This window comes from Brachionichthys hirsutus, chromosome 14 (assembly GCF_040956055.1).
Source record: "Brachionichthys hirsutus isolate HB-005 chromosome 14, CSIRO-AGI_Bhir_v1, whole genome shotgun sequence".
NCBI classification, from domain to species: Eukaryota; Metazoa; Chordata; class Actinopteri; order Lophiiformes; family Brachionichthyidae; genus Brachionichthys; species Brachionichthys hirsutus.
Window position 1 is genome coordinate 4,336,134 of NC_090910.1, and position 27,300 is coordinate 4,363,433.

At 43.5% G+C, this 27,300-nt stretch overlaps 1 protein-coding gene across 1 annotated transcript in view; it reads right to left on the minus strand.

The window, feature by feature from the left end:
* Positions 1-27,300, minus strand: part of mpp7a (MAGUK p55 scaffold protein 7a) — a 78,529-nt gene that overhangs the window by 38,499 nt on the left and 12,730 nt on the right. The window contains 3 exon segments of the mRNA XM_068748210.1: positions 5,584-5,715; positions 11,903-11,983; positions 21,015-21,092. Coding sequence (XP_068604311.1) covers positions 5,584-5,715; positions 11,903-11,983; positions 21,015-21,092 — 291 coding nt within the window.

Genomic DNA, 27,300 nt, shown 5'->3' on the forward strand with positions numbered 1-27,300 from the left:
AGCTATTTAGTCATTGTGTACTGTATGTGCGTCTTGTCTGAGAGTGCTGCATGAGCTCACACAAAGAGACAATTGTGTCACGGGAAGAGAGAGAGAGAGAAAGAGATGCATCACTGCTGTGGGATTATTTAGCGGTTTCCCTGTCTTCATCCCAACTAAAGAAAACAGCACTTTCACATGTCACTTCTCATTTCCAAAGTGGGCTGGGTAGCAGGGCCGCCACGGAGCACACGGCCCGACGCGCAACAATGGCCACATTCAGTCTCTGGGTACTCCGCTCGGGTCTTTGCGGAGTGCTAAGCGGAAAAGAGCAGGAGTGCCGGGATGCTTTTCCATGTTTATGATTACACATGATGGGAGGAAGACGTTTTATTTAAGAGGGCCATGAGATTAGGATCTGGGAATGCCTCAGATGTGGCTTTGGAAGGCTTGCGTGATTTCACATTCACAGCTCAACGCGCTGGAAGGACGGCTGCTGGAGGGTTGTACACGTTCAGGCGTACAAACAAGAAATATTCTGTCATGTTTTTTTATTGCCTTGATTTTTATGATGTGCTTTTGATGGTTTTTCTGGATTAACTATTATTTAATCCCGAAACAAACAGAAAACTACATTTGAATAATATTGCCAATAGTCAATTTGATTGTGAGCGCTTAAATAAACAACAAACCAAATATGTTAAATCATATCTTACAAATATGTGCTGGACACACACAAAAAAATGACACATTGTGTCGACGCCAGCAATGTTCTCCACCTGTCCATGTTTTACAGCCTGGTGCTCCGTCTTTCTTTGCTATGCTCCCAGGGCGCTGTGGCCTAATCCATCAAGTGAAAGATGTATTGCTTTTAAAGCACGTGTCTATCGGTAAAACACTAACATGTGTGCCGTCTGCGCTAATCACATTAGCTGCTCCATTAATTTCCAGGCAGTGTCATTGCTTTCTCCTTGCTTTCCACGTTCTGATGTAAACAGACAACAGTCACAAAACACACACACACAGTCATAAAACACACACACACACACATTCCGATCTCTTCCTTTACAAGAAGTTCTCTGATTTTGCACAACAGTCAAACGTGCCATTGTGTAAACCAGTGTTTGCATATATTTGCACCTCCATAGTTTATGCCATTTATACTCAGTTGAGATGGACACCGACTGTTATTATTTGAAAGTCTTTGCAAATGCTTCCAGACAAATAAAAACAGAGATCTGACTGTCCTCTTTGTGTCACATTGGAGGCACAGATGAGAAAAGCATGGCACCCCGTCGACCTGCCAATGGCTCATACCCGCCACCGCCATTCATGGAAAAACTAAAGACGTCACAAACCAAATCGATCGCAGGACTTTCCCGTCTCGTCGTAATTATCGAGTCGCTGATTATGCAGAGAACATCTGCCGACATCAATCATGCAGCTGGAGCTTTTACAATGATAATAATGCTGGACATGTCATTTTCATTTGTGTGCGCAGCAACGTCAATAGCGCTGAAGCTGTGGGTGTGTAATGGGAAGTCCGGCCAGATGCACGGGGATTCAGGCTGATTGGGAGCCAGACATAGTGGTGGTGTAGCTGTATTGATTGGTGCTGGCTGATGCCAGACAGCATACTGTGCAGGCATTGCCAACTGGATGGCACAGACACGGCACTCTACAGTTTCCACTTCATTTCACTGGATGACACCCAGTCATAATGGGAAAACCAATCTCGTTTGTGGTGCAACGCAGAGCGTGGAGAAGAAGGGAAAAGGAGAAGCAGGGGAGCGATAAAGCCCGAAAACGGTTCTGGTACATTCCTGGTAGCAGGGATTTCATGCCTGCTAATGATGCATACCTTTGAGGGAGATGGCATGGGTAGAGTTACAATTTCAAATTGGCACAGAGAAGGCAACACGAAGGTACAGTAGAGCTATTCTAAAACCATTACTCCTGAACAAGAAGAAAGAATGGTTTGCCAGGATGTCACACACATGGTACACGCACACACACACACACACACACACACACAATGAAAAGTTATTTTTCACCCTACTATGGGTCTCTCTGACAACACACACATGCATATATGTAGGGGCCTCGTGGCATGCGGGCGTGCATCGGGTGAGGGGCACCACCATGATCAACGCGCTTGGACCAGTTGAAGGGGATCAGTGCCTTGCTCAAGGACATGTCGGCAGTGCCCCTCTCTTCAGTCACCAGTTCACACTCCATATTTTCGTCTGGACTTGGACCGGTGACCCTCCGTTTCCAAACCCAAGCCCCCCCCCTGAGACACTGCCACCCCAAGAACTGTCCACAAACACATCAGTGATGGAATAAAGGTTAAAGGCCAATGAAATTAATCATAAGAAATAAAATAAAAAACTCTTAAAGGCAACAATGCCTTTCGGTCATCTCAAATAAAAAGGTGCAACTACAAATTAAAGCACATAAAAATGATTGGAACAAAAACTCAATAAGAGAAGCTCAGTGGAGGGAAGGAGAGTCAGACAGACTAAGATGGCTTGCTAGTGCCAGATGAAGAAGGGGATGAATGGCACAGTGACAGCGGAGAGCGCTGGCACCAACTGAGCGGCACCGCGCAAGATGACATTATGAATGAAATGAATAGAGGATGAGGGGAACAGATTTGACCACAGCTTTTCAGCCTCAAATGTTCTCACATCATAGTGACGGTCACCCTGAGAGCACAGCCTCCCTACAGGCATCAGACTTTTGCTCCTTAATGCGTTCTGCATGTGCAGAGATTTTGATTTTCCAGAATGTTTTGGGATCACGCTTAGGTTCCTCCATAGCAAAGAACTGTGACGTAAATCTTTTAAAGCAGACATTCAAACAATTATTACAAAGCCTGGAATATCACTACACCAGAAGCCAAACGAGGCATTTAAGGATTAAATGCTTCATGAACTAGAATTAAAGCTTTTACGGTGGATTTAGCACAGAACACGTTTTCAGACTGTTTCACGATCCCAAGTTTTGTTTCGTTGTTGTTGTTGTTTGGCAGGGAAATCAGTTGTTAATTTGTGAAACATGAGCACATTCTGTTGTCCTGTTAGTCATCACATCACTTATCACAGTTGGCAAAACTTCACCAGCCCTTTAATGCTTAAATTTAGACTCCCACCAAAACTGCTAGGAAACCTTGTCTAAAGTGAAGAAAGATGACCAGAAACCGGAACAACCATATCACCAAGAAAACGAGTTAGAAGGAAGAGGAAGAGTGATTTGGAGGCATTTTAGCAGGTTCACTGAAATTTGGAATGAGTTAGGCTGTGCACAATTACAGCAATTTATCACCGCTACTGAATACAACCCACTCGGCTAATCAAAATGGATGAAGTGCAAAGAAAGAGGTCCGCATTTCTACAGTGCAACGTACAGAATCAAGCAAAGGCGCAAAAGAAAATGAATGAGAACAAGAGCAAGAGGTGAGCTGGATCGGAAATGAGATATTGTTAAACTGCGCGTTCAGGCTCATCATATAAAATAGAAAGTTAAAGGCTACATTCTTAAAATCAGAATAAGATTTTTGATCGGAAGCGTACCCGATTTAATTGAAGCGGATAAAATGCGCAGCATATATTACCGTTGGACACGCCGTTTGTTTCGTGCATCAAAAATGACACTTCCGATGTTGCTGAAAGCCAAAATAGCAGCACTTTAGCGTTTATTGTTTCATTTCATGGGCACACAGAAAACCCTGCGGCCTGCAGACAAATCCCTCTCTTGTCCACACAACGGACAAGCCTTAATTATAACCGCAGGAGATTATGGGCGGCAGTTGTGCCTTCGGGTCCCGTGAGAGGGCAGCCTGCAAGGTTTAAAAAAAAAAAAAGAAAATGCTCCACAACAACGCTTTGAATTACTTTACTCCAACGTGTAAGACATCATCGTATATTTACATTTAGCTTTCAAAGTGGTGGCTAACACAAATGAATAAAATCACTTTTATAACTAAAATGCAAAGCAGAATGAATGCTCAGTGGCTTGCTTTTTTAATATACATCTGATTTTGTAGATTTTAATGCATCGTATCCTAAAGGTTGTCAACATAGCTAATTATTTTGGATGATAAGAGAGTTCCCAACGCAACAGAGGTTGCGGTGATACAGAAATGATACAGTGTTCAATGATAATGATAAGAATGCCATTGGGAATTGTTTTCTTAAAATGTTCTCACTGTTGACCTTAAACAAGTGTGGAGGTGCATAAACTTCGGTTTAGATGCCGTCACATACACCTATAGTCAAAACTCACAGTAGCTGGTGTGGACCCTTAAACTCCAGACTGAGACTCGTTGCAACAACAAAATGCTGTACGGTATATGAACACCTTGAAAACTCTACAATAATGGACAATATTGTGTTTCAGATATTCTTAGACCCAACTGCTGAGAAGAAAAAAAAGTCATGAAATGGAATAAGACCAGGCTGGATGATTAAGCAGGCCGGGTCGAGTGTAACTCACCTTTGGGTAAATTGGATCAGACTCAGGAGAGGCCACAGCAGAGAGAATGAAAATTGCTCCTAACCACATTATTACATTCAGCAGCTCTGCAGAACATGCAACAAGCAGGAACCCAAAAATGGCTTAGGTGTGTTCTCCTTCCTCTGGGGTGTGGTGAGAGGAGTGCGCCGGCCTGGAGCCAAGATGGCGGTCAGGGTGAAAACCACAAAGTGAAAATATAGGCAGTCAGGGCCAGGATATGTCCGGCGTGGATCAAAGATGGGCGGGGCCCAGGCACACAACACAGACAGACTTTGAGGAGTGGAGTGCTTGTGTCACTGGGGTCAGACAAGAGAAATGAGCAATCATGTCAAGAGAACAACAAGATAATTAGGCAAAAGCAAAACAAAATTACAGCATTTGGTTTACCCAATTAAGAGTTTCTACAGTAATTGAGGCCAGGTCCCAAATGTGCCTTGCTCGCTGGCAAGACCAGGGAAATGCCAGGAATGGCAGCCATCAGACGGCACAAACAAACAACCAGGATGGGGAAGGGAAAACAATAATGCCAGCCAAAATAATACAGTTGGGGGCATGAGGCCGGGACAGACACGTGGTTGTTGACGTCTCGGACGATGTCTGAAGCGCATGGATGTGAAAAGCATGTTACAATGAGAGAGTAACGCTGACCGGGATAGAGCTGTTTGCAGACACCAAGCCTAGACTGGCTGAAAATACTCATGGCCAAGAGCGGGGCAATTGTGGTCGGTTTTGGTGTGCTTACAACTTCAAGGTTGTGGCTTAGAGTTCCAAAGGCATGAACCTCAAAAGCATGTACGGTATTGACTTCGCTTGGTGGTGCGGAGGCTGCTATGATGCAAGAGGTATTCAGGAAATCAGAGATAAGTAAACAAGTCCAGATAGCATGATGACATTTAATAACGACGCACAAAAATACCCGATGACGCATTCATTTCAGATAATCATTAAATATCAGCAAGTAGGTGGATGTGGAACAACTATCCAGGAACATTGTGGCTTTTATAAACTCCAAAAATAAAAAATAAAACTATTTCAACCTTCTGAACATCAAGTTTTACAAATGTAAAAATGTCTAAAGTTACTCACAAGAGGGTCCTTGTTCTTGACAAGTCTTATGATTTTGACGGAATCCTCATCGTCGTCGATGTCTTCAGGCAGTGGAGGTAGTTCAGGGTCGTAACTCTTCTGGGCCACGGTGTCATGGACCGACAGGAGGCTCTAGAGGAAGGAGAGGGATAGAGGGATGGACGGGAGAAAAGAAACACGAAGCCAGGAATATCAGTCAAACCGCAAAGTCCTTAGTTTTACCTCGGTCTAATCGGTAAAATACAGTAGAGCAATACATGCTATTAAGGGTTTCATCCATCACGTCTTTTTTCTGGGCAGGGAAGAGGAAACACAGAGGCTTCAGGGAGGATAGTTATGAATCGGAGCGTCTCACTCAAGTGCTGGGTGATGAATCTGAAAACATTCACAGCCAGAATTTTAAACCACATGAGTTAATTGTCATTAGGCCGCCGCTCTCTCACAACAGAAATCCCGATAGACTCCATGATTAAAAGGTAACCGGCGCACGGCCCGGGACCGCCAGTGAAACGATGGGGAGGCAAACTTGGCCACTATTTTCCACGGCTGATCCTTTCCAGAGCAGGCAGGCAAACACTTTGGGAGAAGCAATGTTCTGCACGGTTCGGCGGTAGGTTCAAAGCAATGAAGTTCTCGGCGGCCTCAGATATTTCACATGTTCACGAGCAGACATTAAAAACAGAAGGGACGCAGACAAGAATGATGCCATTGAGATGTTCATTTTTTTAAACTATTTAACGACTCCGTGTCCGGAGATGCAGCTGCTGGACGTGTGCTTCTTTTTCCACGGTCGAGGAGGGGAGAGAAAAAGTGAGAAAAACATCTTTCAACCCATGCGCCAAAGAGAAAGAGAGAGAGAGCGAGGGAAGAGGAGCAGTGTGCTTTATGACATGGGAGCATGCTGCAGTGCTGCATTCAAGATGTTGCTAACTGGGAGCAGATGAGAGGAGGAGACACAACAGGAGCTCCGCAGCCAAGATTCACTCCGAGACGAGATTACCAACACAAATATGAATGCAGACACGTAGTTCGTGTTGTACGAGGCCTTGGTCTATTTACCCCATTTATCACATGCTATAACTTTAAAGGGGCGATTCTACTTTATTACAAATAAAGTTCAAAGTTTAAGAACCGGCTGTGACGAGTCTAACGTCAAACAAAAGCAGCGCATTGAATTTGAGTGTTGCATTTAATTTGCTGACCCTTCAGCTTGGTGTCATAGGGCGCAGGGCAAACTCATCTCTGAGATCTGATACTAAAAATATTATATAATATTATATATAATAATCATTATTATATTAGGCCGTGTGACAAAAGTGTAAATACAATCCTAAAATGTTTTTTTTTGTCATGTATGTCTGTGACAGCAAATGGGACTTTCAAGAGAAAAATATGAACCGAAAACCTGGCTGTATTTTTCCAGCTTTCTTGCATAGATGGATGCAATAAATTAAGGCAGCGGGGATGCGATTACTTCCTCCATCCATGAATTTCTGTAGTTTCTTGGTTGTTCAATTCAAGCTTTGCTCAAATGTCATTAATCCTAAACGCTGTTTGGTCTCTAGTTTTTAATTTCATGCGTGAGTTTGATCATTTCTGAGAATGTCTGTCTGTACCTGGCTTTCATTCAGAGCCACATTCATTCACACCTTGTGCTGTATCGTCTGTGGACACTGTCCTCATGTGATGAAAGTAAACTCATGTTAATGTGCTTTAACATAGATATTGTTTTCACAGCTTTATGTCGTCTCAGTTGAAATAATTGGTGATACATTTGTAAAAACTTCACCTATATTTGTAAAAACTTTATAAGAGCACTAACACCTTAACAGTCCATTCAGACAATACAGCATAGTCAATAAAACAGTTCTAAAAAATGCATCTGACTTTAGGAACACCATAATATTATTTAACTATTTACTGCTCTTAACCGACAGATGGTTACGGGAAATCTATTTTAATTTGGTTGCTTCGTAAAATTGCTAGTTTTCTTGCAGCAAATTACTTCAATTTAGCCTGTATTGTGACAGCAAATCCTGAGACTCCTTCCAAGTTTGAGTTGGACACATGCAGCACTGGAGCTCTATGTATGGGGTCCGACTGTCAGTCTCAGCACATGATCTGGTTCGCAACGACATGTGGGTCAGCCAGGCTTCCATCAGCCACACGCCGGGGGGGGCATCCAAATTAGTCCCTATGGGATGAGAGCGGAGTAGTGCTGAAACAATATGTCAATCACAGATTGATGTAATGATTCATTAAGGCCTGTTTGGGTTTTCTTTTTCTTCCAACTCATTATCTTCCATCTCTATTTTTGTAAGTACATGTCTGATTTTAACCTGTGGAAGTAAATATAATTAAAAGGTTTTTCATAAATATATATTAAATATGCATTAAACCATCAAATGGGAGGCCCAGGGATGTATGATATGGATGTTTTCAGGGTAGATAGATAAACACTTTATTGATCCCAAAGGAAAGGGATATGGACTATATGCTGAAAAGAGAAACGCAAGTAGAAAAAAAATTAACGTTTAGTTTAGTGTTAAAGAGAAACTTACTTCTTGTAAGGGTAAATAAAAAAACACCAAATAGAGATAAGTTTTTTTTGTGCTGCATCTCGAGCTCCACATTTCCTTCTCGTGGTCACCTCAGCCCTTCCTCTACCAACCTGCCAGTTGTGGTTTCCTCTGAACTCATTATCAATCATGTCTAATATGCTGACCTGCAAATGTCCTCTCATTGATAGTAACTTCCTTAAATCTGGAATTGCTCCTCCACCACTGCATTCTCCCTCATGGCCATACCTAACTATGCGTAACAGAGACACAGCTAATTCCTTGTGTTAAAAAAAAAAAAAAAAAAAAACTTTCTAGGAAGTAGCAATAACAGCTGAATGCTAATAGGTAGCACATGGTGCATGCCCTGGCTGATGACAGCTGACAACTACGCAGGTACAAATGCTTTACATACACAAATACATCCTCTCTGGGTCGGTACACGTCAGTGGGTCTTTGTCATGCCATCTAATTAAATCTAGGGTTCAAATCCCTGCACAAGCCCGTTCAGCATAAGCCTGAAGAGAAGAGGAAAAAGACGATTGAGAGACGGAAAAAACCATGAAGGGAAGCCATACCAGCCTTGTTTTCCAGGCATCCCGTTCCTTCTCGGTTCGTGTGTTTGTGTCCATTAGACATAATGAGGATCCTAGAATAACAGATCACTGAGCTTGACTAAATAAACCAGTTCGTACATTCCTGGCATTGGCCTCTCATTAAAGCCCCCTGGTCCTGTCACCGGCCTACTTGTTTTTCAGCAGGTAATGTTGGATTAATGCAGGGAAAACCGCTCTCCCCATGCAGGCAGGAAGGGCCCTACTATGGGTATTCAGGCTCCGAAACGCTGCTGTAGGCCAGGTGGGATTTGACACCCATGCCCACCCTCTCGAAGCACTGAACCTCAGCCTGCACCGCCCTGACTCAAAACACATTCTGTAAATGTGCACACACACACACACACACACACACATACCTCCGTACACGCTGGTGGAAACAGACGGCCATTATAATTGGCACTTTCATCATTGTCAATATTAGTCCTGCTGACGGGGGCTAATATGGCTAAATGTTGTTTTTTCATGTGCAAACGGTAAAAGAAAAAGATTGAGGCAGAGAAAGGAAGGCCAGAAAGAGAAAGGAAGAGAGATGAGAGCTTTAAACAGGCTGATTTATATCCCCACCCTAGGTATGGATCATTTCAGCCATAATTAAGAGTGATACAGTTACTATCGCACAGAGACGCCATTCAGAGACAGCAGCCATCTGCTTGTGTTTTACACCCCCCAGCCCTGTGATTTACGCTGAGGTTGGCTGGTGTGGTATCGAGTGCCCCGGAGCACAGACGGAGACAGAAAGAGAGCAAAGTTTTAATACTTTATTCTCGAATCCCACATGCTGCCTATGGTTTGACGCGCAGTGACAGGGAATCTCAGGGAGCAGTGAAAGCCCTCCCTCCCAACCGCGATGCTGGAACTAATCTATTGTTGACCGAGTGTTCCCTCCAAAGCCAGCAGGAGTTTTCAGCCTGGTTTGGTCCTGCTCAAAAAGCAGGAATAATGCTCGCCTTCAAACGAAACAAAAAAAAGGATTACATACAGGCTTCTCAAAGTGAATGGTTTTTCAGATTTTCAACCTCATTACAGAGGAAAAATGTAACAATGACAGTGTTTGATGAACGGATTCTCATACTGTGGTTGCGTTTTACATATGTTGTTTTTCTTATGGTATTTAAAGCTCATGAAATGTCTCTCAAAAAAGGTTTTGTTTTTTTTATAATCCCAGCATTTTGTTTCGTGATAACATTCCAGTGGACTCTAAGTCGCCTCCTTTGGCTTCGGCTACTTTTGTGCTTCTCGCAATGCTGTTGGCCGATAGTACAGGAAGCAGTAACTGAATATTTTCCATTGTTTGGTGAGGAATTGTTTGGCTGACCTTGTCCGATGCTGGAGAAGAGGTTTGCTGAGCACCATATGGAGATGGTGGGGGTCACATAGTGACCACAGTGAATTAAAAAAAAACAACAACACACTAACAGAGAGAGATAGGGAAGTTAAGAAATTCTAAATCTAGTTATAGAACACTTCTTTGATTTTTGCAAACCCTGTAGTACACTGAGATCTATAGGCCTGCTACAATCCTCTCAGATTATTTGAGTTTGCATGATTATTTTTGCATAATCATTAAAATTGTTTTCATTCACCTGTATGAAATCAGATGACTGAAATAGAAATACTAAATCCATCAGTATGGTCGCGTCATTTTCCGCTGCTTGATGTCAGATGAGCTCGTTAATGACGTCATCCGGCTGCGTTCACGCCGTTATAAACGAGGCTTTACAGCCACCGACTGCTCTTACGACACTTTGTAATGCCCACCTTTTTAAGTGAATCATTTTCGCGGCGAAGCCGGACACCAGGCCAGAGCTGTGAGCACATTTTGTTTTTTAAGCCAACTGAAATTTTTTTTTTGTAGGAATGGATTTTGTAGTCTAAAAATAAATGTGACAGTGCCAAAAAGCTGCTTTTCTTTGCAAGGTGTATTTCAATCATTAAACCATACAACAATGGTGGGATGAGGAACAGGAGAAGGAAATTAAAAAGACAGATGCACCAAGTCAAACTGTACAGTCAGCTGGGGAACACTTTTGACTGATGCTGAACCCCCCACCCCACGGAGGTGCCGTGGCAACAGAGAGCTAAAGGACGGCACAGAAAGTGGAGGATTAAGGATCACATCACTCCTACAGAGTGAGGCCCGCCTGACCCAACGCCCCATCTCCTCTCCCCACTTCACCGGCTGGTCGTTGCCTCCTGATCGATGACTTTCACAAACTCTGCCTCTCGATGGATTGACCTTTGCCATGCCACATGCCTCTGCCGCGAGCGTACCGTAATTAAAATAATAAAGGAGGTCTTCTCCCGACTGATGCACGGTTCCATAGCAAGCGCACTGAGCATTTATCTGGCACCATTTCTGTTTGGACTTGACAAAGACAAAAGGAGATTGCACAGTCCCCTTGAAGCCAAAGAAGGGGGGAGCGACACTGTGATGGATCGAGACCATTCGTCTTCAGGATAGTGTGCGATTGCTTGATTGCGTTTGCATCCACTGTCAAATGTTTATTTGATTGTCGGTGTTGATCGGTGGTGAATTCCGACGACACTAATGATTTTGTGAGGCTTCACACTGTGCAGCTGTTGATCTATCATCGTGGACGCCTGCATTGCTACATTACATCACCAGCATGGACGTGTTTTGGACTGAGCCTCTCGGGGAACTCAGATCTTTTTACAACTCCTGACACTGAGCGGTATTTAACTGTTGTATTGTCTTGTCATGAAGCAGGACTTCATACTGAGATGTTGTTTCTGGCAGAGGCAATTAAAAAAGGAGCCCGTCCAACTCTCCTTCTGTCTTGCCATCGTGCAGTCAGCTCTGTCTGGCTGGGACACCCGGGGGGGGGCTGATGGATGACCACAGTTATGCATTTGAAACTAAAAATTTTGTAAATTAATTGTCTGCGTAACGAGGCCAGCGGTCACGGCCAAGGCGACCAGACAGATTAAGGTCTGGAGCTCGCCTCCACATTATTTTGCATACAGCCCAATACATCACATCACTGTAAGTGTTTGGGTGATAAATCAGCATGAATGAAAGCCAAGGGTTTGATTCACCTTGTTAAAGTCAGATCTGCCTGATATTCTGATGATATTATGGTTTAGACCGTAAAAGCTGTCATGAAGAAGTGGAGCGAGACTCACCTTTACATGGGGTTTGGCTAGAATTTGTAGAAGCTCTTTGATTTCTTCCTTGGAAGATTTCCCATCCAGCTGCCCAGACAACTAAAGAGAAGACAAAGACGGTTCAAAAATACGAAAAGGAAACTTACAATAGATAAACACGCACTATCCCATTAAGCATGCTAGTAGGAAATTAAGATTTAAGAATCACGATGATTTTCACAAACAATTTTTTACGAGGTCACACTCATCAGGAGCGCCCTGATCAAATTTGCAACTAGAAAAGCACTCGGAGAGCGCAGACCTCCGCCGAGCACCTCAGTCGCTCTGTGTCGTGATTTACACCAAAAAGAATGCCTCTAAATTTATTTTATCTATAATTTTATATTCTATTCTTTAACCACGAAAGCAAACCTTTAGCAATCGGATTGATATCATAATTAGGAACACTTTCAGTAATGGCCGATTCTTCTGGCTCGAGATCCAGAGCTTTTGAAGATACAACAAATCCTTTTGCCCACTACTGCAGCAGCTGATTAGTGAGATGTTTAACAGGTGCGTCTCGTTCAGTTCAGCAATGCCTCCGCAGGTGTGCAGGGGCAGAAATCAACCTGCAGCAAAAATCACCATAGCAACCCTCACAAATGAGCTTTTACACATCATAGTTATACCCGACTCCTCATTCTGGATCAGATCCAGAAGACATTTTTCATGATGGTGCATATTGGACTTTGATTTCTGGTGGGTGAATTTAATGCATATTTTACAAGATCTATAAATTTATAAATAAATGGGATCCGGATCGATCCGGATGAAATTCGGTGGGGAGATAGAGATCCCCACCCTAAAGGACTGTGTCAAATTCCATAAATATTACCGGTAGTCAATAATCAACCAATATATTAAGAAACAAATTTTGAAGCTACCAAAACATTTAAAGTGACCCAGAATCCAGGATCTCTTGTGGATTATCACCAAAATGTAATCAATTGTTCTTGGTAACATTCCCAACATTTGGTACAAATTCTATCAAGATCCATCCAGAACCTTTCGAGTTATCCTGCTAACAGTCAGACAAACAAACCAACGCCGGAGACAACGTAACCTCCTCGGCGGAGGTAAAGAGCCGATTTACAAATGTAAATGTTCAACCGTTCGACAGACAAACATCTCACAGAAAGGAAACGAACCCAGAACCTTCTTTCTGTGAGGCAACAGCGCGACCCACTGCACCGCCCTGATTACATCTTATGCGAGTAGAAAATATTTTCTGAAGAGGTTTGTGTGTCCACATCATCTCATGCAGCAATCCTCCTTATCTGTCAAGCTTTGAACTACTTCAGTAAAAAAAACCTGCTTATGAAGATGAACACTGATCTAATAAAAAATATTATATCAGGGAGTGTGTATGAGTGAGTTAATCGCTGAGATGCATGTGTAAAAGGTATTTAATAAATGTGTACGTACTTAATATTAATGTACTAATTAATTACACTTTATTTATGGGGCTCATTGGACAGGAATGGTGTCATTGTTGTGGATTAGGGTTAGGGTTACGGTAAATCACTGAATTTACCACCATTGTCCTGATAATTTACATCAGGATCACATTCAAATGAAACTCACAGGTGGAGAAGAGGTCAAGCCATTCTTTCTGGAAACAACAGGCAGTATGAGAGCATCTCAGAGCATCTGGACCAAGTTGGACTCCATTCATGATGAATGTCTGGTAGCTGAGAGACGAGCGACTCTACTACGAGAGACCGGGCCACGCTCCTCCGTCTGCGCTCTGATTTATGGCTGATCCTCCTGGATGCGGCGTTAGTGTGGAGAGGAGAGGCGAACATTTGCACACAAAGACCTGCTTGTTCCTAACTGGGATCAGGGGCTAACGTCGGCTACACAAGTACGGCCACTGGAGATAGCAAACTGGGGTTTGACGGGAGAATGAATAGCGATAGATCACACGCACACACACACACACACACACACACACAAAGCCCTGTTATTCCATATTGGTCACATTGTTCTTGATTCTTTGGTTATTTCAGGAAATTACATAGGATGTGTCAGCTGGTTCTCCACTTGATCCCGTGAACTCATTATGTAAGAGACAAATTTGTTTTATTATTTAAAAAAAGTGCATTTGGAATTTCAAGACAGATTTTTGTTCCATCCAGCTGGTGAATACTGGCTCAGGAAATCTGTCAACTTCTGCTTCGCAATAGATGTGTACTTTTATTAAACTGCTATTCTGTTTCCAGTCCTGATACATCTGTGTCCCACTATTGCTCCAGTCTACATGTCTCTGTGTCACCACTAATCTGTTGCTCTTTCTGCCGTGTCTTTTCCATCTCCAAATCAAGGCTTAAACACAGAGGATGGACATGTTTTGTGCCGACTGTCAATGCTTATGTTGTGATTCGTAGCACCACAAATAATGCACAAAACAGAAAGTAGAACAGTGTCCTGATGAACGAATGTGATGCCATTCAGTCAGCTATTCCAATGAGCAGAATTCTTCCAACTATAAATCACTTGAAAATGTTTAAAAACGAAACAAAAAGAAACTTTTAAACCGAAACCATTGAGAAGCTGAAGTTAAATCTCGCCACGGTGCAGAGCACTCCTTGAAGTGTCGACAGAGGTTGGGAAACTAGTTTGTTTGACTAATGACCTCTGTGGTGCAGCAGTAAGGCAGCGGAGGTGAGGCTGAGGTAAAGTATGGGGGATGAAGGTTAAACAGGGGTTAGGGAGGGCACCGCGTCACCTGACTTGAAGACATTGGGGGGGGGGGGACAAGTCATCATTTCCATAGCTTTAACCAACCCAAGGGAAAGATATCAAACTAATGAATAGTCCTATTTGGTCAAGGTTATTCTCGCTGCACCTCATGCAACCTTAATCAAATATATACAAGAGACCAGGAGAGGAAGAATAAAACCAAAACGTGGAAAGACAAAGGAAAAAAAAAAGGCAGTAAAAACACAAGGAATGAGAGAAGAATGGAGAGGATGAAAGAAAAGGTTGGAGACAAAGGTGAGTCTGGCTCAGGGTCTTTAGTAAGGAAAAATCTCTTGCTGTGATGCTCGACATCCATCATGTCACTGCCCAGATGTTTACAGCGAAGGAGGGGAGCCCAGAGAGCAGCGCACCCCCAGTCCCTAATGTCACCCTACTGACACACCTCGTCCCGCGAATCAGCGTGGACGGCAGGTGGGACATGTTTGACAACACGCTCTGATCTCTACCTGTCAAGCTTTCACGTCAGAGTCAGATTTTCCATGCTTAAACCTTCACAAAAAGTGAGGGAGGGGGCACAAAAAAACAAAACAATGGTGGTGATCTCCTCTGAGACTGTTTATTTCATTTGTTAAATGTCATGGCAGGCGCTGCGGCGTTTAGAATGTCGGTTTACAGCTCTCTCCTGAACCTGGACAGCTAACGGCTCACCACTTTGATATCTGTAGCTGCTAGTATATCAACATATTTTAGAGTGCACGTTTATAACATGAAAGCTTTTTATGAAAATGGAAAGGGGGAAAAAAATAAATGATCTCAGCCAGTCAGCATCATCTATTTTATATGATAGATCAAATACATTGTGGTCTGATTTATTGAGTAAGCGCTCGATAATATATCTGTCGGAATATGACCTGAATACATTCTCAGAGAGCATTCTGATGTGATTTTATATGGTAATGCACTAAAGGTTTTCCTATTACTGTAATCTTTTTAAGGACGGAGGCTCTAAACTCTGGCTTTCACACCGTCAGAAATATAACATATTCAAATAATCACATTTTAAGAGATTCCAAGTACCAGAAGGAACAGTTTGTAAAAGTGACTTCAACCTAAATATATTTCAAAGTGCTCATTATAAATATCAGGTATCATTTGAATTACTTAATGCCAATGCTTAACTACTTCACTAATAATGACATGTATGCCAAATATAAACTCATCAGTCTCTATTTTGGATAGATGAGCTTAATAATAATGATCCATGATAAACCAGAAGTTAATCCATAGAGTCTTCCAAAGAATGAGAAGGGAATTAAAGGGATTTCTGCTGATAATAACAACCATATGGAGACATTTCTTATATTGGCTGCAGAGTTCACTCAAAGTAATCAGATAGGTAGATCTGTCTATATTAACTACAACGCTGTATATCAGAGAAAATAAGATAACCCAATAAAAACTGGCCAATCTTCATAATGTTGTGGCTGCTTCTCGAGCTACTCATTCCAGGTTTGGACTGCATACTATACTCTCTGATGGCACCCAGTGGGCTTCCAAAGGAACAGCAGGTATTTGGATGAGTATAAAGATGTTGGGAGGTGCGCCAGATAAGAAAAAAAAAAAAGTGAAAGTAGAAGAAAGGGAGTCGGACACCTGGACATGCGGCTGTAGTTCAGGCAGTGGACCTGGTATTCAGCTTAGTGCTGCAGAGGCATGTGCAGCTTTCATCGGGATTGACAGAGAACGATTGGAGCGTAGGACTGCAACAGATGACGGCAATAATAAGGCAAAAAAAAAAAAAGCATGGTGGGAAAATGCATTTGTTCAAATGTTAGACTTACCACATTTAAATCCTAATTAAGATGCAGTTTTAATAAACCAATGAGCAGAAACAATATTTTCCATTTTAATGTTCAATCATTCATCTTCTACCGCCTTTCCGCTTTGCGGGTCACGGGACTTGCTGGAGCCTATCCCAGCTTGCTACGGGCGAGAGGCGGGGCACACCCCGAATGCGTCGCCAGCGAATCACGGGGCCACACGGAGACAGACAACCATTCACGCACACACTCATGCACTACGGACAATTAGGGGCAGCCAATTGACCTAAATGAAATGTTTTTGGAGGCGGGAGGAAACGTGAGAACCCGGAGAAAACCCACGCGGACACGGGGAGAACGTAAAACCTCCGCACAGATAGGATTCGAACCCGGTAAACACTCTACCACCATGCCACCATTCTATAGAATATTAATAGGAAATAATATTTCATAATATAGATAATAATCTAAAATGTTAATATGATGAAATAATAATATGAATATCTTGGTTTCCCATGTTTGTTCTGTCAATAACAACATGACCAATGTCTTTAAGTTAATTCCCCTCCTGGTATTTAGGATTTCTCCTACTGAGAGGGTGAATCCAATTAAGGCAATTCTTTGTCGCCTTGTGATGATATTGAACGGAATAATCAATACAGTTTTCATACCTGTAAATGAAATGTCACTCCTCAGGGGTAACAAACATAATGTCTGGTTCTTTTGATTCTGAGGGCTTTAATAGAATTCCGGTGATTTACGTGACTCAGTTTTAAGGCGTGATGTTGATGGCAGGGCATAGAACGCTTATTTAAGGGAATCCTTTCTTTCAAATAAAGACCAAGCAGCGTGTTTTTTTTACTTTGAGACTATCCATTGCAGTACACGGCTTTGCAACAACACATTTTCTGACAGTTTACGAAGTCTTTCCAAGCTTTTTAATAAACGTCACCTAATTTTCTCCTTTTGACTTTATTCTTGAACACAGGTCCAAACAAAGAAAGCAAAAATAAACCATTTCTTTAATTTAAGAAGGTTTAGGAAAGTGTTGCTGGGCGATACACCGATGAAATCCAACTTCCTTCTTTGTTTATTCACCTGCATCATTCCGTACCAGGCTGGTGGGAACTGTATTTTCTCATTTGATTTAAACATTACAGAGAAAGCAAAAAAAAAGCGGCAGAACTGTAGAAAAATAGCATCTCTGCAATGAGGCAAGACCACCTCTATTTCAATCCTAATGACCGTTGGAAAGAAACTGCGCGCAGCAATAAATGTTGATGCACTGCACATCCGTAAGAGCGTGTGTGCAGTCACCCAGCAACATGTCTCCCCATGCACATAACGCAGCGCCTTCTGCTTGGACCCTGCGCCGATGGGGATTTGCTGGTTTGTTTGAGCAGTGGCAGTCACCTGCTGCGTGTGCTAACACAGTGCAGTTGGGGGTCAGATGGGGGTTTAAGTGTCATTTTATGTTAGGCAATAAATTAAACCTCCATTACCCGAAACCCAAGCCCAAAATGAATTTCATTTAAATGCAGATCTCTCCTATAGCACTTCAGTCCTCAGACACCACTTCAATAGCGTTCATTTGGAGCGGTGACATGGGTGAAAAACAATCTGCTTTAAAAATGCATTGCGACGATCCGGGGTTAGGGGCTGTTGTTTTTTGACTAGCCAAGAAGGAAGGCAGACTCAGAATTGTGGTGTGCTATGAGATGCTTTGATACATCATCTCTCAGATACCTGATAATCCCAGGGAGACACTTTGTGGGGTGTTTATCAGGAAGCATAAATTTGACAGTCTGTAATTTGACAGAAAGAATGAGAAACAAAATGTGTAAGTGGGAGTGAAAATGGAGGCAGATATTTTTTTTTTTTGGGGGGGGGGTCCCCTGAACAACCTGGGGAGGCAGAGCAAAGAGAAACAGAAGTGATCCGTCACTTTTTGCTGGCTGCCCTGAAACTGAGTTCCTGTCCTGGTGTCGTCTCGCTTGTGACGTCCGTCCGCCCAGGACGACGTGCAAAGTATGAACACAGATAGAAAAGAAGCAAAAGAATCTGCAAAGCTTCAAGAAAGATTCTTAGTCCTCTCGATCCTCTCATGGGAACCTTCAGGATGGTTCTGGCGCCTCCAACAACACTTGTGGCCTGTAAGGGCAGGAAAACCGCCCCGGCCCGCAACATGCCCTCTCTTTTGTGGCAGCCTCGGGACACTCTGGACTTCTTCCTCCTCTGTCTTTATCCCAAATGACTGCAAAGTCTTCAGCCAATCTTTCTCTCATCTTTCCCCTGACGTGCTACTAATTAGGATGATGTATGGCTGTGGGCTCTTTAGAAGAGGGGGGGGGGGGGGGAATAATCGGAGGCACTTTGATTACAATAAACAGAGCTGGGAATTTCAAACAAAACCACACACCAGCACACGAGCCTTCCTTTCTCCGTTCACTATGCCAGGCTGGCTCTTGGGTTTACACAGGTGTGGTTATGTGTGCGCAGGGGTAAGCACACACACACACACACACACACACACACACACACACACACACGTGTGGCTCTGAGCGAGCGTACTCGCACGCTTACGGTCACACGTGGCTTCCAACAAATATCGCAGATGAATATGACGGTAACAAATGTCAGCATTTATACAGCAAATCAGGCTGGAGGTGTCATCAGCAGAATGTCAGCAGCACTGCTCTGGTTGGTATTATGGGCTGCGTGGTGACAGGCTAAGTAACGAGAAGAGACTGGACACCGTAGACGCCTGCTATGGTGTTTCCTCTTTCTGAATATATAATGTGCGCTCTCTTCCGCAGTGTTCTGTTTATATGACGCGATCCATTCTCTCGACAATCATCTGCAGTTTGTCTGCGGCCACGATTTGTCGCAGCCTGCTCGTCCATCTTTAACTTTCCTCTGCATCAGTGAACTTTCTATCTGGTTTCTGCCCAAGGAAAATGATCGGCTTGTTTTTTAGAAAAAAAACTGGATATTGTGGTGTTTTGTTGGACGTTAGACCAGAGAATGGGCGGGACCGTTAGGCAGTGTGTGTTATTTTAAACCAAACTGAGGAAGGGGCAATTCAGGGCAAGAGGTGAAAGGGGACGAGCATTGCCAAATGCATTGCCTGCGTACGACTGGGATGGCTACTGTGTGTGTGTGTGCGTGTGTGTGTTACAGACATGAAATAAAGACCTTGAGTTCAGTCAGCACAATATTCTAATGCCGTGAGCAGAACAAGATAAACTATCTACCTGCTGAGACCAAGACTATAAGCAAATCATGTTTGCTTGGTTTCAAAGTCAAACAGTTCGATGGCATGCGAGACAAAGAAGTCATAACGTGCGTGTGGGCGGGTGACAAATTGAAGGAACAATCTAAATAAATCAGTCGTTGAACATAACAAGAGCCGTCTGCTTCATGTAGAATATAAGAACGGTTTCAGGAGCATGATGGGAATCAGTGCGCTTTGGCCTTGGAGCACTAATGGACACGTTTGACCTGTAGGTAGAAATAAACCGCCGACGCGCCTGTTAGCCGCCGTCTTGTAAATCCACATTTAAAACCTTTTTGCCTGAGATCCAGCAGAAATAAATAAAATGCATATTGTGAAAACAAATGTCACAAAAAAAGATGATACAAATGGACGACTATTCTTTCCTGCGCTGTTAGAAAAACAGGTTTCAACAAAGATGGTCTCAGCCACCAAAATTATTTTACCTTCCAAGATCCTCCTAACTGCTAAATCCTCACATAACAAGCTAAACTAAAGTCAACTATAGCCTCAACATATCATTACATGGAGCAGATGATGAGCCGTTCATTTCATGCAAACCTTTCGGGTGCTTTCCCCTTGAAATGTGCCGTTTGTTAAGCAGCGCAGTTCTTCTGGTTACAAAAACACGGAATCGTGGAGCTGAGTTTCATTTGCTGCCGTCATAATAACTGGATTTAGATCAATGCTTTGAGATTAAATGACGTCCTCATCGATGCAGACCACCTTCCTCTGTCGTGGACAGGGAATTGTGATCATGATTAGCCCAAATATCTCTTCTTTATCTGTAAATGTGTTGATTTTCACTAGAATCATGCTGGTACTGAACAAACTACCAGTGACGACAGAGTATGTTTTGGCTGTTTCACTGGACATCGTCTTCCAGTGCATGCATCCGTGCATCGATCACAGCTTTCTATGGAGCGGGGTACACCCCGGATGCATCGCCAGCGCATCGCGGGGCCACACAGAGACGCACAACCATTCACACACAATATGGAGTAATCAGTTCACCTAAATTAAAACCCACGTGGACATGGGGAGAACATACAAATGGTGCACGTAGGATTCGAACCCGGACCCTTCTTGCTGTGAAGTGACAGCGCTATCCACTACGCCACCAAAGCAGAAATGATGGAATGGAATGATGCTCTTGTAGAGTTTCATAGTGGAAGAATCCCTGCCGAAGCCCGTTGCAGCATTTTTGAGGATGCAGGGCTACCTTGCGTGTGTATTTTAGGCTCATTTCTACAAATTAAATGAGTAGAAACCCTCCTCCCAAGAGTGAACTTACTTCCTTGGCCAGAGATGCAGTGCTGTCCAGGACAGGGAAGGGCTTGCTCTCCTCGTAGTGCTGCAGCAGCTCATGGATCTGAAAGGACAGATTGCGTTCATCATCAGTGCAGTTTGATGGAGGGAGCAGGTCAATGTTGGGATACAAAGGTCATGGCGAGGCCTCTGTGAGTAAACACACACACACACGTGTGACCTCATCGTGTACTGCTACAAGCACCCACGAGATGTACAGCCTACATCTCACTCCCTGTCGCTGAAAATGACAAGGAGTCACACTTCCAACGCATGCACACACAACAATGTAATACGTGCCTCAAGCGAGCACAACAGACTGCTTCTAAGTGTTACAGCGATCTTATTCACTGTACAAATAATCCAGCTTTTTCCACCATGCATATGATATGCCCAAGTGGCCTGGTGAGGATTCCAAATCATTTCAACAGTCTGGTTGAATTGGCTAAACATTTCCTTATCTGTCTCAACACCACAACTGCAAAACATTGAGAGACAAAGCTGCTTCTCTGGAGGGTTACTAAAAGTAGGCCAACTTGTGTGTAATCGTTTAATTATTCACACACACAACAATACTTCATCGCTCAAAAACGTATATGTGGAGCGGAGCAGGAATAATTTATATGCATGGCCGTGAACTTGCACCCACGCACATGCAGTCAGACTCACAGCCTCACAACTGTGAACTCCAGCCTGCGTGCACACAGACACGCAAACCATCCGATGATAAAAGAGTTGCTGTACAGGACAGTGAAGACAGCCCCCCGCAGGTTGTTGTCGGGGCTCATCCGAGGACAGACAGGAATGAATACCCTCGAGCCAGGCCCCTCCTCAGTCACTCTTCAGCCTGAGATGGTGAAGGGGACGAAGGCCAGGGGTCTGACTGATAGGTGGGCCCCGGTCCCAGAGCGCCGAGCAGCCCAGATGTCCCACAAGGCATTCCAGAATGATGGTGCAAGAGAAGGCCAAACACACACACACACACACACACACACTGAGCTGTGTCAATTTGAGACTCCGTTTGACACAAAACGACAGGGGAAGCAGTTTGTTTGCTGTCACGCTGTAAGCAGCTACAGATGCTGCGGGCAATTAAAACATCTGTTTTAAACTCTGAGACATGATGTCTCTTCCTCGCTGCACACAGCGGTAGCACAACTGGAGATACGGAGGATGTTATTCTGAGGTGAATGTTGTGAAATGACACATTCTGTCCCATCAGAAATGTTGAAGCATCAGGGAAGTTGTGATTAGTTCCTGTAGAGATGAGTACGTCTGAATATTTCCAAGTTGTCAGCTGTCCGATAGAATGTGGTCCACAATTATATATATATATATATATAGATATTAGTACGTCAACATTGGTTCCATTTATCCACACAATCTGCAGCGATATGACTGTGTCTTAGCCAACAGAACAGTCATGCTTCAAGGTCAGCTTAAAGGTTCAAATCCTTGTGTAAAGCCAACATGACTCGGCTATAAAACACGGGGCATTAGGCGTGCCACGGAGGCAATCTGCTATATGCTCAAGGGAGGTAGCTCAGTTGTAGAGCAGAAAAGTCTGAGTTCTGGACTATACGATATGGCAGCCAAATGATCCTGGAAAGAACAAGCAAGGGCAGGAGGTTTTGCAATGGCCACAAAAAGTGCACGAACTTGCACGAGAGTTAAAGTTAAAAATGAGCACAAGCTTGAGTAGCTTCCATTGTTTAGGCAGCGCTGTCAAACTGCTGTTCTATGTTTTATGGCGTCACACTAAAGGATTGAACGCTGCCAATCTTGGGCAATTCCCCCGAAAATCTTTACTCTCATCTGTTTAGTTTCACATGGATGGTTCTTATTTGAACAGCGCCACCCTTTGGTCGGACTCGTCAGCCTGTTCTTCTGCAGCAGTGGGCCGTAAAAGCACAGGCAGACAGCTCCGGTTGCTTCGTCTGTCCTGCTCATCTTTGTAAGAAACCAGATGAAATAAACGATGAAGGTTGCCAGTGTCTGCAGCGCTCGAACACACCGCAGTCTCAGGGACATCTGCTTAGGTAGTTGCTGCTCCGTCACCACTGCCTGCTTTCTTACTGTGGAATTTCTCCTTTGCTCATTGAGCAAATGCATGAAATGCTTTTATTTACAGTTCCCAATAATTTCCAAGTGCCTGTCTATGACGCAGTTAAGTATTCTAAAGTCATTACCCCCCCCCCCCTCTTTACGGAGCACATTCTGCGTCCCATTAGTGAGGTAGAACTGTTCCTGGCACACCTTGTAAAATACAAAAAACAAATATGTATATATATATTAAAAAAAAGAATATTCAAAGACATAGTGCAGCAGCCATGGAGGGCTTAGTTCAAATCACAGCAGCACTGCTGGACACTCAACTGAAACAAAGACCAGGAAGTTTCTACGATGAGAAATGTGGTGCGAGGTCGACGTAAAATAAGGCAGGATCAAAATGCCCAAAACTCAGGAAAGAAAACTCCCTGAAGTAGAAGCTGAAAAGATGAATGAATGTGCACCTTCAGTGAAAGCTTTTAAAAAAAAGAACATTATAAAGGAGCAGTGTGAGTCTCGTCTACGCCGAGGCCTCGGACTAAGCCATGTTTGCTTCCAGAAATACCCTACAGGCATAAAATACACACAGCAACACAAGCAAAGTAGAAAAACACGAAAGAAAAACACAAACACAGAGAAGAATTGATATGAAAGAAATTACAACAAGGACAGGCAGGAGCAAAAACATCACATCCATCATCTTCATCGCTTTGAGACAAGCGCACTGAGAACTGTGAAGGATCACTGTGAAGGTTAAAGGTCAAACACCTTAGAGGATTTTCCAGAAAGGCTTTTGGATTAAATTCTGCAGTTCAACCTTTATTTATGGTCTCTTACTGATGGAAGGCACGTGCAACAGTAAGAAAAACAGCGACCTTCTGAAGCTCTTATTGTCAACCTGGAGAAATGGTAAAAGAGGAAAGCCTGCCATGCAAACAGTCACTCAGTGCAAGAATATTCTGGTACGGAAAGAGGGAGCCAGCGTGCATGAAAGTGAAATCTTGATAGATGGAGAAGTGCAACTGATGGAAGGAGAAAGAGAGGTCTGAAAATCATAGGACTGGGTAGTGTTTCTGTTTCCGGGTTCTGCAAGAGGGCTCAAGGCCTCTGGTTAATGTCAAATTCCCAAAAGCTTTGTACTGGTCTGGGTTGACGCTCTTTATCCACCCGGGTCAGATCTCTTGGTCGGATCCCGGACACCAATGCCAATGCGCAGTGACCTCGCAGACTAGATTAAATTAAGGAAAAGGAAAGTGGGAGAATTCAGGCAGACACAGGATTGCGCTGGAATAGCTATGACATTATATGTTTTCACAAGAAGGAGACAGGATGAGATTCGGTTTTTCCTCTGTCACAGTAGGTCAGGGTACAAGTGTTGACATCAGGTCCTGGACATTGTACTGTGGTACATGAGGCAATCCTGCAGAAGGAAGTCCCGTTTTCTGTCGCTCCGGTGAGATCGTGTGGCAGCATTAGACAATATATGGTGAATGTATCAGTTGGTGTTGAATAATAACATCTATATTTTAAACAGGATTGTATAGCCTGTATTTTATGCACATAGTAAGGAATCACTGAGTCAATATTCCATAGCTCTTCAATTATACATGTTGGAACTCGTGTATTTCAGCTCCTCTGTGAACCCTTGCAGAATCGCATACAGCCATTACTGTGGGCACCCTGGAGAACCTGAGTCGGTTAGAGCAATTCTGCGATACATAATTAGTCATCTGTTTTTATGAATCTACTCATCAGCTATTATTTAATTATTTATCAGTCAACAGTTGATTATACGATTTCCCTCCGTGGCTCCTGCACACAATAGAACCCGTGCGCACTCTGGTGCCACGAAAGTGCAACGCTCAATCGCAGCAGTTTACGATGAGCATCCTGAGACAGACCACCAAAAACAGTGGCATAAAGCCAGTACACACTTACTGACTTACTAATCAGCTTGATTTTACTACTGTCAGTTTGAAATAAATATTCATTAAGACTTTCCTTTAAGAGCATCAGGTGAGCCCATGAAGTCATCAGGCAGTTCCCAGGCCACAGGGGAGGAATAAATCCACTACGTAGGCCAATAAACCTAATTGTGCTCCTATGCTTCATGTACTGTTAAAATTGGTTTTGCGTTTTTTAGACCTTCTGGTTTCATTTTAAGTCACTTTTTTTTCTGAGGAATACAAAATGGGAGTTGGTAAAAGTGACCTGGAATAATAGTTGTGGGAATCACTCCAGAGGTTTTCCTTGATTACCAATACAGACCTTGACCTTTGACTCTGATGATTGTTAAGGTTATTCAGTAACAGTACTTGATGTAACTGTTCTTTGCAAAGTTCTCACCCATTCCTGGAACAAGCTTGCATTCAGCCTCATCCATCTTCCATTCATCGTGTCATTCTGGATTAATTCAGAGTTTGTGGACACTGAGCATAATCATTTGATTTTTGTGTCGTAATAGATCATTGATCTCCATGAAAACATGTAAATGGTATCCTGAGTTTGAAGTTTAACATTGGAAGGAAAGCGATTCCTACGTTTTCAAACAGTAAACAGCCACGAGGGTTGAACGACAATAACTAAAGCCTGAACAAACTTTAGAAACGCTAATATATCAAACCCCAAGCTTTGTCAATAAGCCTAAATCTAACTCAGACGCTAACGAGGCTCTATTACCACGAAGGTTATCTCTTTTAAAAGACAGAAATGCCCTTGTCCAAAGCACGATTCACTCATCACTTTCTGAGGGTTCTTGTTCCCTCAAAATAACATCTACAGACCACAGAGGCAACCAGCGCACAGAAGATGCAGACCACAGACAGCACAAGTGGATATCTTTGGTGGAATAGGATGAGAGACTGAAGCACGGATGATTAACCAGATTTCATTGCTGTGAAATGGATGCGGGGCTCAAAATCACTTACTTGTTGCAGAAGGATGAGAGATTTAAAGCTATTTTCTTTCGGTGCTCTTCTGGGGGTGTATAAAACAAAAAGCAGTGCCAACAGGGCAGGTCTGTGGCTGTTGTCAGGCAGGAGAATTGATAGACAATGCAGGGTGACTCACAACTTGGAGTTCTACCATGAGCTTGATCCAGTAATTGATGGGATACCAGGTCTGGCACGTCACGAAATACAGTCCAGTTTTTCTGGAAGGGAACTCAGGTCATTGAGACTTTCCACTTGGGTACAAGCGTCAGCTGCAGCACCTTTACGTGTCATTAAAGGCCTCTGGCACTGAAGAACAGCCTGGAGAGCAAACATCAACGCAGCCTTGTACCAGCGATGCAAATTCCAAGTCGATTCGTAACTAGAATTGAAGGTAAAACCAACTGACCCCTAAATGAAGGGTCTAGGGGTCTCGCCGAATGACCTGCTGACAGAAACTTGGTCTAAAAGCACGGCCCACCTGAGACAGGTGGAAATTGAGTATTGTATTTTATTTCCTGTGGCTTTCGGGAACTGGAACTTGGCAGTGGAACAGCGAGTGTGGCGGAATTTAGAGAAAGCACTTTCGAATAGCCCCTTTTAATTGAAATGAGGGGAACTGTCTGCGTCATTTGAGCTATGCTAGCTGCATGCGCCAGCCAGCACTCGCATTTCAAGTCAGTTCTGATCATGCACCTCGGAGAAGTCTGCAAAAAGAGGCAAACCTGTAAGCCCCCCCCCCCCCCCCCCCCCGTCTCCAATGAAAGATGATATCAGAAGATATGCGCTTCATCTTTGCGACATAATAGGATTAGGAGGGACATGAGCGTCTGTCCCGACGATCTGACGAGGGGAGACAGAAAGACTGTAACCTCAGTTTAAAGCCTGAACTCTCTCTTCTTGTCTTCGTTTCCGTCTTTGACGCGGCTTGCAGCGGTCCTTCCATCTCCCTCCAGACACACTGACCAGCAACTGATGCTCTATAATTAGCCAGGTGAAGCCTGAGCGCTTCCAGATGAGTGACCTGGATGTCAGCCTGTCAGATTAACGTGATGTGTGTGTTTCCTCTCTGCCGTTTAGCCCTTCCCATAGTATCACATTCACAGCCTTTTCGAATAAAAAGGTGAAATCTTCGGAGATTTGGTGGCAGGGGTTTAGGGGAAGGGCACAATTAAGGTTTTATTAATGGCGTGTCACTGATGGTAGCCATGTTCACCTGAATGTTTCGTCTGCGTTCTGGTCTTTGCTGTAAGGCGAGATGGTTGTTCTGTACTCCTGTGTGTTTTAAAGTCG